The sequence below is a fragment of the Gadus morhua genome, chromosome 4, assembly GCF_902167405.1.
Source record: "Gadus morhua chromosome 4, gadMor3.0, whole genome shotgun sequence".
In the NCBI taxonomy this organism is placed as follows: Eukaryota; Metazoa; Chordata; class Actinopteri; order Gadiformes; family Gadidae; genus Gadus; species Gadus morhua.
This window is the reverse complement of record NC_044051.1, coordinates 31,851,294-31,864,545: the sequence shown is the minus strand read 5'-3', so window position 1 is coordinate 31,864,545 and position 13,252 is coordinate 31,851,294. Positions and strand designations below refer to the sequence as shown.

At 47.5% G+C, this 13,252-nt stretch overlaps 2 protein-coding genes across 8 annotated transcripts in view; both read left to right on the top strand.

Annotated features, from left to right (window-relative positions):
* xirp2a (xin actin binding repeat containing 2a) overlaps nt 1-2,221 on the top strand; it is a 64,515-nt gene extending 62,294 nt beyond the window's left edge. For 6 of the 7 annotated variants that reach the window (XM_030353403.1, XM_030353408.1, XM_030353406.1 and 3 more), the window contains 2 exons: nt 492-625; nt 1,795-2,221. In XM_030353403.1, the coding sequence (XP_030209263.1) occupies nt 492-586 (95 nt within the window). In that variant the 3' untranslated portion in view covers nt 587-625; nt 1,795-2,221. Of the gene's footprint in view, nt 1-491; nt 626-1,794 lie in introns of those variants that run through there. The other variant, XM_030353405.1, reaches the window with a different exon arrangement.
* A 2,227-nt stretch (nt 2,222-4,448) lies between these two features.
* Nucleotides 4,449-13,252, top strand: part of LOC115542514 (beta-1,3-galactosyltransferase 1) — a 129,457-nt gene continuing 120,653 nt past the window's right edge. The window contains exon 1 of the mRNA XM_030354791.1: nt 4,449-5,427. The gene's annotated coding sequence lies outside the window, so the exon portion shown is untranslated. The remainder of the gene's footprint in view (nt 5,428-13,252) is intronic.

Below are 13,252 nucleotides of genomic sequence, written 5' to 3'. Positions count from 1 at the left end.
ATGCGCTTTAATTAGTATTGTATTTCTGTAAAGAAGAGACATAGAGGAAGAGATTAGCTTATTATTTTAAAGGTAAGATTATGGATCAAAAGCAAGATAATATAAGTACTTATAGTGTACTTTATGTACTTTACTTTAAAATGACATTATGGTATCACAGGAAAAGAAAAGGCTGTGTTATTAAGAATGATGTGTGAAAAATGTAAATATATATCTCTAGTCAAATTGAGTCCTTAAATTATGCCGCTAGCATACTAACTTAAATATAAATAAGGATAAAAAATAAAAACTCTGAATTTATTATTAGAACGTGCATCGACAGAATGGTCTACTGGACATTAAGTGAAAATAATAAATCATAGACAGTATTTATTAACCACTGCGAAATGCCTGCCTTGTTAGCACATTCTCACACAGCGCACCCCTCCGTGTTTCCAACTGCACCTCGCGATGTGAAAAATGACGGTTTGCCTCTCTTTCTTTGTGTGCAGAAAATCAGGGTTCCCGACTCGGAGCTGTGCGTGGCATGCCGGAAGAGGGTGTACCCCATGGAGGCGCTGATCGCCGACAAACAAACGTTCCATAAGAGCTGCTTCTGCTGCCAACACTGCCAAGGGAAACTAAGGTCAGGGCCGCAACGCCTCTCTCTCTCTCTCTCTCTCTCTCTCTCTCTCTCTCTCTCTCTCTCTCTCTCTCTCTCTCTCTCTCTCGCTCGCATCTCTCTCGCTCCTCTCTCTCTTCTCTCGCTCGCATCTCTCTCGCTCCTCTCTCTCTTCTCTCGCTCGCATCTCTCTCGCTCCTCTCTCTCTCTTGCTTCTCTCTATCACATCTCTCTCTCTCTCTCATCTCTCTCTCCACTTTCTCTCGCTTCTCTATGTCATTTATATCTCTCTTGCTTCTCTCTCTCTCTCTCTCTCTATCTCTCTCGCTTCTCTCTCACGCGCGCTTCTGTCTCTTTCTCTCACTTCTCTCTCTCTTATCTCGCTTTCTTCTCTATCTTGCCTCTGTCTCTCTCTCTCTCTCTCTCTAATTTTTTTCTCTTTCTTCTCTTTCTCTCTCGCTTCTTTCTCTCTCAATCTTTCTCACTTCTCTCTCTCTCTCTTTCGCTCCTCTCTCTTGCCTCTATTTCTCTCTCTTCTTCTCTCTCTCACTTCTCTCTCTCTTCCTTCTCTCTCTCTCACTCTGCAAATTATCCTTTGCAAAGTAACTGCAAATAAGCGTCTGCAATTCATGCTGAAAGTCAAACATAAACTCAGCAAAGAATTCTTTGCAGAGTTTACTTCCGACTTTTGCATGAATATATGTATTTATTGATGTCCTTGGTCACCCAGCAGAGGCTTTTAAGTAAAAAGACCTGCCCTGAATTTGAATGTTTATCCATTTATTTGTTGTACGTGTCATTGATGAGTAGCTGCTATTAGTGGGGGCTTAGGGCATCATACCCGAGCATGCTTATGGGTCGACTGCGGACATCAGGGGGTTTTGAACCCAGGACCCGTTTTACCGGTCCAGCCCCCTTCACCCTTGCCACTTTCCTGCCACGCTTTTTACGATTATGCGAAGCCATGTACAGTACAAGTGAGGCTGGAAGCAATCAACGCAGAGAATCAAAACTAGAGTAGCTATAAAAATATGAACCTAAGTGCTGCATGACCTAGTTAACAGAACAAGCAGTTAGAGTGCCGAAGAACGGCCATAGGAATCAGTTACATCATCATCATCAACATCATTACTGTTTAATTTCTCGGTGTCCTTGGTCGTAAAGTGTTTATTCCCTTTGTGTTTATCTCGCAGCCTCGGTAACTATGCCTCTCTCCATGGACGGATGTACTGTAAGCCACACTTTAAACAGCTGTTCAAAGCCAAAGGGAACTACGACGAAGGATTCGGCCAGAAGCCACACAAGGAACTGTGGAACTCTAAAACACAATTGCCCAACGCAAACCCCGCCCAGACCACAACGATAAAATCCCCCACGCCCAAGAAGAGAAGTCCGGACCCCAAAAGCACCACCACAACGACCAGCACCACCGCCTCACCCACCAAGACGGAGTCGCCCACCGTCGCAAACGAACCGTCGGAAGAAAACAAAACGGCCGCCAGTAAGATCACGGTGGTCTGGCCCCCGCAGTCGGACTCCCCGAAGAAGTCCTTCAGCGTGGAGGAGGATGTGAAGCTGGTGAAGCCTGCCTGGCCCCCGCAGGAGGGGGACGCCGAAGCGAAGAACTCCGAAGATCACCGCCGCAGCCAGAACATCGGCCACGCGCAGAACGATAACAACGCTGCAGTTAAAACGGAAAACGGACACCAGCACGAGAGAGATCCAGTACCGCCGTCACCGGTGAAGGAGGCAAACACGCCGGGGAATACAGAACCGCCGATCGAAGAGAAAACCCAGGAAGGGAAGGAGGAGGGGGGGAAGGTGGAGGATAAGCAAGTGACAGGAAAGGAAGAGCAGGGAGGTGGGAAAGATGTGGAGGTGAAGAAGAAGGAGGAGGAGGAGGAGAAAGTGGAGAAGAAAGTGACGGCACACAGCGAGCAGAACGGAGCGGGACCCCCCCGTGAGATGGAGAACGGGCAGGCGGCGAAAGCGACCGCCGACGAGGCCGTGAAGGTCACGGCGATAGACGGAGAGACGGCGGTAGCGCCGGCGGAAGGGAAGGCGACCAACGAGAACGGCAACAATAACAACAACAATAACAATAATAGCATCCCGCCAGAGCAGCACCAGGACGCGACGTTCGGCGGGCGAGGGCGGAGAGAGTCAGCGGGTGATCGCCTCCTTCCTTTCACCGATTCAGGGGGAGGAGACGGAGGGGTATTCCATAGTGAACAGCCTGACGACCAGCTCCCCTGGATGCCAAACCACGTGCTGCGGATGGCGCAGAGAGACGACGCCTTTGTGACGGAAAGTGCCAAATGTTCGGACGCCGACCTCGGTGTCTCCGAACTCCGGGGCGTCGTTGAGTTCGACGAGGTCGTAACCGCGGACGAGGAACGTCCGACCGACAGCCTGGGCGAGAGCTTCACGGGGTCAAAGGTCACGGCGTCCGGCTTCCTAGAGGACATCTTCGCCGGGTTGAACACCAGTGACCTGCTCTGCGACTTTGATTGCGAAGCCTTCGCCGGCGAGACGACCGCGACTGTGACCTCGCCGACTTCCAGAGCAGCACTAGAAGACCTGTTGGACTTCGGCGCGTGGGGGGTGGAAGACAGCGTTGGTGGCGACCTCGACTCATCTCGGGGCGCCCTCGGCGAGGACGGCTCTCTGACGGTGGAGGAGCAGATCAAAAAGAACCGCTACTACGACGACAGCGACGACTAACTTCAAAGGCAGTTTAACCTTGAAGGCTTCTGAACACTTTCACCCTTTCAATTTATATAATCCATCTAGAAGATTCTGAGATTAAACCAGGAAAATGAATCAAATGAGTCAGTATTTTGCTACACTTTTGTCCATGGAGAGATGAACTAAGATCACATATTACAATGTTTTCTTTTTCGAATGCATTTTTTCCTTTTCTTCTTTTTTTGTACTTTCAAGTTTTAGAAACATATATATATTTGATCTTGGATTCCTTATCTATTTTCTGTTTGTTTGGATGCTGTTTGTTCGAAGGCACCTGGTGTGCAGGGAGTACACGATAAATCTCATGTGTTTGTGTGAGTCTCGATTCTAAAGAATAATTAAAAAAAACGACGATTTTTTTCTCGGATGCTCCCGTTTTCGGAAACCAACCTCTGTCGGCTCCCTTAAAACCTCCCAATAAAGTTTTTTCTCCCTCAGTTGTTAAACCAAAATCTCCTAGCTCCTCTGTGTGATGAGACATTTTCATGGCTGCTTCCAGCAGGTAGGCGGAGGTGATAATAGCCTGCGCTGCGTTGGAGGCCCAGCCGGTCTGTGTGTGTGATGTATGGCTCACCTTGACAACCTATTCCCAGCCAGTTTTCTGGCAGCTAAAGTGTTATTGATTTCCCCATGGTCCGTGGCTGAAGGGGGTTGTCTGAGTTATATACACATGTTTTGCATGAGGCAGCTCCCCCAGTCCCCCTTGGTCATGTGTGTGAGTGTTAGTGTGTGTGTGTGTGTGTGTGTGTGTGTGTGTGTGTGTGTGTGTGTGTGTGTGTGTGTGTGTGTGTGTGTGTGTGTGAGTGTTAGTGTGTGTGTGTGTGTGTGTGTGTGTGTGTGTTTGTGCGTGCGTGCGTGTGTGTGAGCGCATCAGAGCGATAGGGCGTGTGTACATTCCCTGTGGCAGGTGTGTGTGTGTGTGTGTGTGTGTTGGCGCATTTATATCCCTGTGTGTGGGTGTGTGTGTGCTTGAATTCCTGTGTGTGTGTGTGCACGCTTGTATCCCTGTGTTTGTGAATGCATATGTGTGTTTGTGTGCTTGTATTCCTGTGTGTGTGTGTGTGTGCACGCTTCTATCACTGTGTTTGTGTGTGCGCTTGTATTCCTGGTTGTGTGTGTGTGTGTGTGTGTGCTTGTATCCCTGTGTTTGTGTGTGTGTGTGTGTGTGTGTTTTTGTGTGCACTTGTATCCATTTGTGTGTGTTTGTGTGTTATTTTTAATTGTCCATTACAGATTGTCGTCATGGGAATGGTGGGTCTCGCCGAGCAGGAAATATGTCTGTGAACCTTAATAACTTGTGAAAAGACAAGGGGGCAATAGAAAACGGATGAATGGGGATTGGTCGATTCAGCGAGAAGCATATTGCACTTGGCCTACCGTGTGACACTCAACAATAACATCACTCACTGGGATCTAGGCCTAGCCCTACACACAGACAGCTTATATTACATTGCTGGTCATGAACTCTAGACCATGTTTTCACTTCAACAAGACAAAATATCTTGATGTGTTACTATATAATAATAATAATACATAACATAATAATATAGTATAATTATTACATAATAATACAATTTACATCACGACCTAGGGCCTATTTCAATAAATGAACACATTGAGGCACGTTCAAACCTTCGGTTAAAAGGGATATGATCATCATAATGTCCCCTTAAACACGGCCGTTTGGTGCGCTATGACATGCCTACTACCTCACTCCCCAACCCGATACAAACACAGCATCATCTCTCTCTCTCTCTCCCTCTCTCCTCCTACCGCTCTCCCTTCCCCGTTTCGCTCGCTCTCTCTCTCCATCACTCTCTCTCTTCCTCTCCGATGTTTTCGGACGTCTGGATAGGCTGCGATGGTTCTCCTTTAACGCGGCGCTGATTGGATAGCTACGCTGTCATCTGCGGCGCACATACACACACACGGTCTCCTCCACGCTCCACACTTGAGACGAGAAAAGCGAGCGCAGAGCGGGAGCCTGCCTGCACAGTGCACACAGTCAGTCAGTCATTCAGTCAGTGAGTGAGTGTCGGACACACCGGAAGCGGGACGCAAGTTGGGATCCAGACGTGGTAGGTTACGTTATATTCCTCTACGTTCTTGGCTTGCGCGTAGCGCGCTGTTCTCCGCGTGTGTGCAGACCCTTTGGTGTAGAAGCGTGTGTAGTGTGTGTGTATGCGTCAATTGACCCCCCCCCCCCCCACACACACACACACACACACACACGCACACACACACACACACACACACACACACACACACTTATTAATAATGTCCTCTGCCTCCCCGTGGATTGCTGTGTGTGGCATGTCATCCGCTAAGCATACCTAGTTTACATTTTTCTTTATAAAAAAAAAAAATCCTATTGCATTCCGCAAGTGGGAAGCGTGGGCACAAATCTATCGTGCGGCTAGTTGTTGAAAACTAATGCGTTGAACGTACAGACTTCCGTCTGCCCTGTGTGTGTGTGCGTGCGTGTGTGTATGTATGTGTGTGTGTGTGTGTGTGTGTGTGTGTGTGTGTGTGTGTGTGTGTGTGTGTGTGTGTGTGTGTGTGTGTGTGTGTGTGTGCATGCGTGCGTGTGTGTCTGCGTGTGCGTGCTTTTCTCACACTAACTGCTCCCAGGCTGTCCGATTTTTGACATTCCGCGGGTACGTATGAGCGTACGCGTGCGCGTTGTGCGTGTGTGTGTGTGTGTGTGTGTGTGTGTGTGTGTGTGTGTGTGTGTGTGTGTGTGTGTGTGTGTGTGTGTGTGTGTGTTGCATGCATGCGCGCGCGTGTGTCTGTGGCGTGCAAGGGCAGGAAAGGGAGAGAGACTCGCGCCACGCCGCTGAATAATCCCGGTAAGTCGATGAGTAGTACATTGTGGATTTGATAACGCCGCAGCCGCGTGCTGTGTGGAGCCTAATATCGAGCGGAGTGATCCCGCCAGCTGTTAATCTCCCGCCACGACAACATTAGCTGGCGAAGAAAAAAAAAGAAAAAAAGCCGCCATCGTTCAGTAAATCGCATCTGACACATCATGAAAAGACGCTTAAGTTTGAATAAAAAAAAACGCCCACCGCGATGTATAGCCGTCAGACCGGGCCGGAGTCGAAGCCTCTATGAGAGGTCAGAGCGTTTTATGACTCAGCCGTCCTCTTTTTCAGCAACCGGTAAAGAAAAGAGGTAAAAAAAAATAAGAATCTATTGAGGGAGAGGGATTAACTTGACTGGCTTTCGAGCTGCGGGGGTTCTCCGCTCCGCTGTGGTGCGGGACTTGGACACTTATTTCGGCGAAAAACCCTTGTCCGCTTCCCTTGTGTGTTAGAGAGAGAGAGAGAGAGAGAGAGAGAGAGAGAGAGAGAGAGAGAGAGAGAGAGAGAGAGAGAGAGAGAGAGAGAGAGAGAGAGAGAGAGAGAGAGAGAGAGAGAGAGAGAGAGAGAGAGAGAGAGAGAGAGAGAGAGAGAGAGAGAGAGAGAGAGAGAACTCGCGCCAGGGTTCCTCAGCCTTATATATTCTTTCTTATGTTTAATGTTTTTTTATATCAGTCTTTTTCAACCTTACATTCCTGCCAAGGCTTTGACCAGCACGCCTGCCAAAATTCTCCCATTTAAGCCTGCGCTGCTGGCATCCAACCAGATATGAGTGACCGAGTATAAGGGGGGGAGGGGGGGGAAACAAAATGTGTTCCCTTTAATTTAAAAAAATGTCCAACGGGCCCCAATTCATCTCCGGGGACAAGGTATTGCACCGGTTTAATCTAGATCAGGGCACGACGACATAATCAATGCGAGACACGCACCTACACGGGACAGGGTCGGGGTAGGGGGGTGTGGCCTGGTCAGACCGTCCTGATCTCTGAGCTCAGAGTCTGCTCCCCTCTGCAGACCGCTCCGTTCCCCCAAGCCCGATAAAAGCCTTTACCGAAAATGTAGCAATGCCCTGGACCAATCAGCGCCAGGAGGAGGTATGATAGGAGCAATCAGAGCCGAGGGGAAGGTATGATAGCACCAATCAGCACTGTGGGGGGGGGCGGGAGTTTCAGTTCACGATGGACAAAGATCGCCCCAGTCTTGCCCAAAGTAAAAAGAGAACGGTTTGAGTCCGAGAAGATTGTAGCAATCCAAACTGTTTCATGTCCGAAATAGACCGAATACAACAATGTTCAAAGTCGAAAATCGAAATCCACGGAAGGCTTTTCTCAAAGTAGCCTACGATGCATTTTTGCTTGACTTCCAAACCCCGAATTCAACAATAGTAAAGTCAGCTTTACTAAGGTTTACTAGGGTTACTGTACGTCCACACCAGAAGCGACCACATCTTTGACGCTTTGGTTGCTCATAAAGTTTCACTGCGAATATTTCTGTTCGCTTTGGTCGCTCAAGTCGCTCATGACGTACAATTCAAAAGTGCCTTCCGGTGTTCCCTGGGATCCACGCAAGCGAAGAGCGTCTACATTCCGATTGGCTGTCAGTGTTTTGCCGCTGAAACGCTTCATAGTAAATTGCATAAAGTTAAACTGTTTTCAACTTCTTTTGGACGCTCTGGTCGCTCAACTTTGGCCGCTGGGAGCGTTGGTCGCTTTGGTCGCTCTTGCCCATAGAAAGTGAATGACCTCCGGCGATTTGGTAGCTCAATTCGCTTCTGGTGTGGACGTACAGTTAGAGGGGCAGCAGCTTGCCCACTGCATCTGTCCGTCAACGGATGACGGAAGGCGTGGCTGATGGATGGGGGAGTAGTCTTTCAGAGGCATACGTCAGCCAAGCCCAAGCATACGCGATCTGATTGGATGACGGATCCGTCGCTGCCTGAAAAGTTGAAAATTGTTAAATTTCTTGAGTCAATGGGATCCCTCAACGGACGGATGCAATGGGTAAGGGGTGGTGTGTGTGTGTGTGTGTGTGTGTGTGTGTGTGTGTGTGTGTGTGTGTGTGTGTGTGTGTGTGTGTGTGTGTGTGTGTGTGTGTGTGTGTGTGCTTGCGCATGCGTGCGTGCGTGTGTGTGTGTGTGTGTGTGTTAGGCCGAGCCGATATTGTGAAATCAAGACCCAGTGTTTTTCTCCCACGGGGGACGAGGGCCGTGTGTATGGGGCTCTGGGGGAGACGCACACCCCCATGGTGTTATCGACGGGTCATCGCGTGAGGTACCTCATCATAAAAGTGCCCCCTCCCCACACACCCACACACACACACACATGCACGCACGCACGCACACACACACACACACACACTCACACACACACACACACACGCACACACACAGACACGCACACACAGCCAGCCCAACCCTTGACTCCTCCGTTTGTATCTTTGAGGTTATTTTTTTTCATAATTTTTCACCCTGCGCAAGTTGGCCGCACGCACACACACGCACGAGGCTTACCCCACACAGGCGCATACCATGGCTGCTTCTGCATTTTTGAAAATGAATTACTAGCCGATTATGGATCAATACGCGGCCGGTGCCAAACGCCCTCGTTGCTGACTACCGTGACTCGGATCGATGATTTAGTTGATCGTTTATTTCTTTATTTATGAAAATGGCAACCGTTATTTCATTCCCTTTTCTTGTTTTTTTTCGCTGCGAAATGCGAGGAAAAAAACATTTGCAGTCAGTCATGGAGACAGTCAGGACAGATTCCTGATTTGTACCACAGTTTTTATGTTGATTAATTTTGTTTGCGTGTGAGTGTGTGTGCGTGTGTGTGTGTATGTTTGTGTGTATCTTTCTGTGTTTGTGTGTGTGTTTGTGTGTATCTTTCTGTGTGTGTGTGTGTGTCTTTCTGTGTGTGTTTGTGTGTGTGTGTCTGTGTGTATGTTCATGTATATCTTTCTGTGTGTGTGTGTGTGTGCGTGTGTTTCTATGTGTGTGTGTGTCTGTGTCTGTGTTTTGTGTGTGCGTGTTTTGTGTGTGTGTCTCTCTTTGTGTGTGTGTGTGTGTGTGTGTGTGTGTGTGTGTGTGTGTGTGTGTGTGTGTTTGTGTGTGTGTGTGTGTGTGTGTGTGTGTGTGTGTGTGTGTGTGTGTATCTTTCTGTGTGTGTGTGTGTGTCTGTGTGCAGCTGGTGGGGCGATCAGGGTCGACTAATTGTCCCGGTTGTAACTTGGTCATTATCCAAGTGACGCGCGAAGCGCGTGAATTGCCATGCAGAGAGTGAAAGCTGGTCATTGGATTCATTTGACACACACATGCACAGACATGCGCAAATACACGCACAGGCACACACAGTGAATTGATCTTTGGAAATTCACCGCGCTGTGTGACAGCGTGTTGGAGTGAAGCCTGCGAATCGAATGGTCTATGTGGGCCTAACGCTGCCTTCTGAATGCAGTGCCCTTGGGGCAAAGAGAAACACATTTGAATGACTCTATCGCTTTTAAATGCTGTTTTTATGTCCTCATGATGTCTGTTTATTTATTATCCATTGGTCTATTTTTGTTCTAAGTTTGTTGACGAATCAAGTCTCTGTCTGTCTGTTGGCTCATTCAGTCTCTCAGTCTCTCCTTCTGTCTTACTCTCTGTCTTTCTGTCAGTCTCTCTGTCTGTCAGTCTCTCTGTCTGTCTGTCTCTCTGTCTGTCAGTCAGTCTGTCTCTCTGTCTGTCTCTCTGTCGGTCTGTCCCTCTGTCTGTCTCTGTCTGTCTGTCTCTATGTCTGTCAGTCTGTCTCTCTGTCTCTCTATCCGTCTTACTCTCTGTCTGCTCATTCAGTCCGTCTCTCTTTCTCTCTGTCTGTCTCTCTGTTGGTCTGTCCCTATGTCTGTCTCTGTCTGTCTGTCTGTCTGTCTGTCTGTCTGTCTGTCTGTCTGTCTGTCTGTCTGTCTGTCTTACTTTTTTTTCTGCTCACTCAGTCTGTCTCTCTGTCTCTCTATCCGTCTTACTCTCTGTCTGCTCATTCAGTCCGTCTCTCTTTCTGTCTCTGTCAGTCTCTGTCTTTCTCTGTCTGTCTCTCTCTCAGTCTCTCCGTCTGTCTTCTCAGTCAGTCTGTCCTTCAGAAGCGGCTGACATTGAATCTGCAATGATGCCATTGTGTTCTCACCGCCACATGGTGCGGAGCAGCAGGCAGAAAGTGACGTTGATGAATAGCGAGGGTATCGAGCGAGGGCGCAAAAGATGTCTTACAAATCGGCTTATTAACACGTTTCGCAATTAACATGCGTTCCTTCTGCCGCTCGCCCGCTCTTGTCATCGGCGCGTAATTGAAAACCGTGTCGCTTTATGCGTCGCCATTTGTTATTGCGGCTCCTGGCATTTTAGTGGGCCCCCGAGGGGATGAATTGCCTTCGAGTGTCCTGCTTTTGGCTTCGTGAATGTCAGTGCCGCTTTGAGTCCAAGTCCCCTCCTTAGATCATCTCTTAGGAGGACGTGGGATGCGGAAGACCTTTCGCCTCCAAGCAATGTTTTGCGCTCGGTTTCGCCGTTGAGGCCAGCAGCCGCATGAATAACCGCGGCGTACTTTCCGGAAACGCACATGTTTGTTTGTTGAACCAGCCGTCTCATGGACGTCCTTAAGTGTAATCAGGCGTGAGACTGTGGGTTTTTAGACGACTGGGCTATTATTGTCTTGATCCTTCTCTCTCTCTCTCTCTCTTCAGCCTCCTTGCTCCAATGTTGTTGCGTCTGTGCTTCCAGGATTGTACACTATGTTGGTCGTTAGGCAGAAATAAGGATTTTTATTTCAGTAAGGTGAGGTCTAATCCACTTTCATGTGATGATTAACATTCTGTCATTTAAAAAAAATGATAATAATAATAATTCGGAAGAATGACATCACTAACACGTTTGTGACGTCCTCAATATGCGCCAATATACTCAATGAGGCGTCGTACTTTACAGTTCCAGAGGCCTGGCGCCGCTAACCTTACGTCAGAACTGTGAAACACACGCTCCAACACCTCGTGGAAAAAATGACAGTGCCGGGTTGCCAGGTCACGGCCGATTTTTAGTGCGGCTTTAAAAGCCACTTTTGAAATCTCCTTAAATCCAGCAGTGAGTGTTTCCCTAATGAATACGCCAATAAAAGCTTAATGGTACAAGCAGATCCAGGGTGTTTGGATTGTTGACTTTATTTACTGGTTTCCGTCAAGTGACCACTGTTAACCCTCATAGCTAACCTATGCGAGTGCTACGTAGCTTCAGCACGAGCGATATGTCCCTCAACAAAAAGTTGTTTTCCGAGAAAACGTCTGAAACCTCCAAGCCAGTTAGTAGAAGTGTATATTATCGATTGATGTATTTCGAGACACATTATTAAATGGGGGATATTACATTGAAGGCTACAACATCCTTTTAATGTTGGATCTACTGAAAGAGGAAAATAAACCACCAGATCATGTTCTTGTTCTTGTTGTCATCTCAATGTCATCTTGACATTAACATTTCAAATAGAATGCAATATATTTTTATACAGAAGACTCAGTATGCATCTGGAAAAGCTTGGTTTACTGAGTCCTTTTTATGTGATATTACTGGCATTTTGTTTCAGAGGTAAGGTGGATATAAGAATGCGTTCTAAATAGGCCATGCCTAAGCTTTACCTTTTTCTTTTCATAGCGAGTGATTTTGACATCAATGTGCTGTGACCCATACTGTTCAGCTGCCGCCGACTTTCTCTCAGGCTTCTGTTTTTATCTCACACACACACACACACACACACACACACACACACACACACACACACACACACACACACACACACACACACACACACACACACACACACACACACACACACTCACATTCCCCACATTGTCCGAGAAGAGACAGATTAAAAAAAGCACCACGCCAGGCCGCAATAATAGCTGGCACCTCGTCGTGTCATCCCCTCCATCTTCTCCTCCTCCACCTCCTCCGACTCCTCTGACTCCTCCAGCTTCTCCTCCTCCACCTCCTCCATCTCCTCCAACTCCTCAATTCCTTCCATCTCCTCCATCCCCTCCATTCTCTCCGTCCTCCGCCCTTCTCTCAATCCCCTCCTCCACCTACTCCATCCTCCATCCTCTCTATCAAGGATCATCTGATCATGGGACATTCCCACTAGGCATGGGCGATTCGCGAACGATTCGGTCAGAATGACGAAATCCCGTAGGTGAACGACGAGAACTGATTCCCAAAACAAGAGAACAGATCCTTTTTTAAAAAATAAACACAAATATGGTCACGTAAATAAAAGATACAAACAAACAGAGCTTCAGACCTTATATTGATTAAGTCTAAAAAGTTCTCATGGTGGTTGAGGCAGCTTGGGCTATTCTTCTTAAAACCACACACGTGTATTGCTCGAGCGGCATCGTAGGCTAAAGCTACAGAAATTTGGTGTTTTTTCCGAGCACCTTCACCATCTGAGACCTTCTGGTGTTTCACGTTTTTTCTCAGTCGCTTTGGTACATTCCTTGAATCATCCTCAACATTTGTAAAACAGTAAATACATTTCTCAAAACAATTCGTACAAATAGAAAAACACCATGGATAACCTGCAAAAGCCAATCTCATGCTCAAAATCCTTAGTTCATCTCTCAAAAGTAAATATCTGTGTCAAAGAACATGTCAGTGCCATCAGAATGACAAGTCCTTGTGTCATTGTGTACGGATAAGACAGTCAAATTGCTTAGTCATGTTGTCAATATAAAAGTGTACTCTGGAGGGATGTTTTGATGTAAACTATGACTAAAGTTTTGAAGACAATTATTGTAAATTGTAAGTTACCCCTTAGTGTATGTTGGAGATTGATTGGAAGGGACTGGACAAGATTCACATTCACGCTTTGACTGTTTGTACTGTAATTTGTTGACAGACCATGTCCTCGCTAGAAATGTGACCATAGGACAATCTCCTCAGGGTAAACTGAATTACACTGCAGTCTTCCTACACCTCCTGACATTCCTGTCTGTTGGGCCACAAATTCTCATTCTCTCGCAGCCT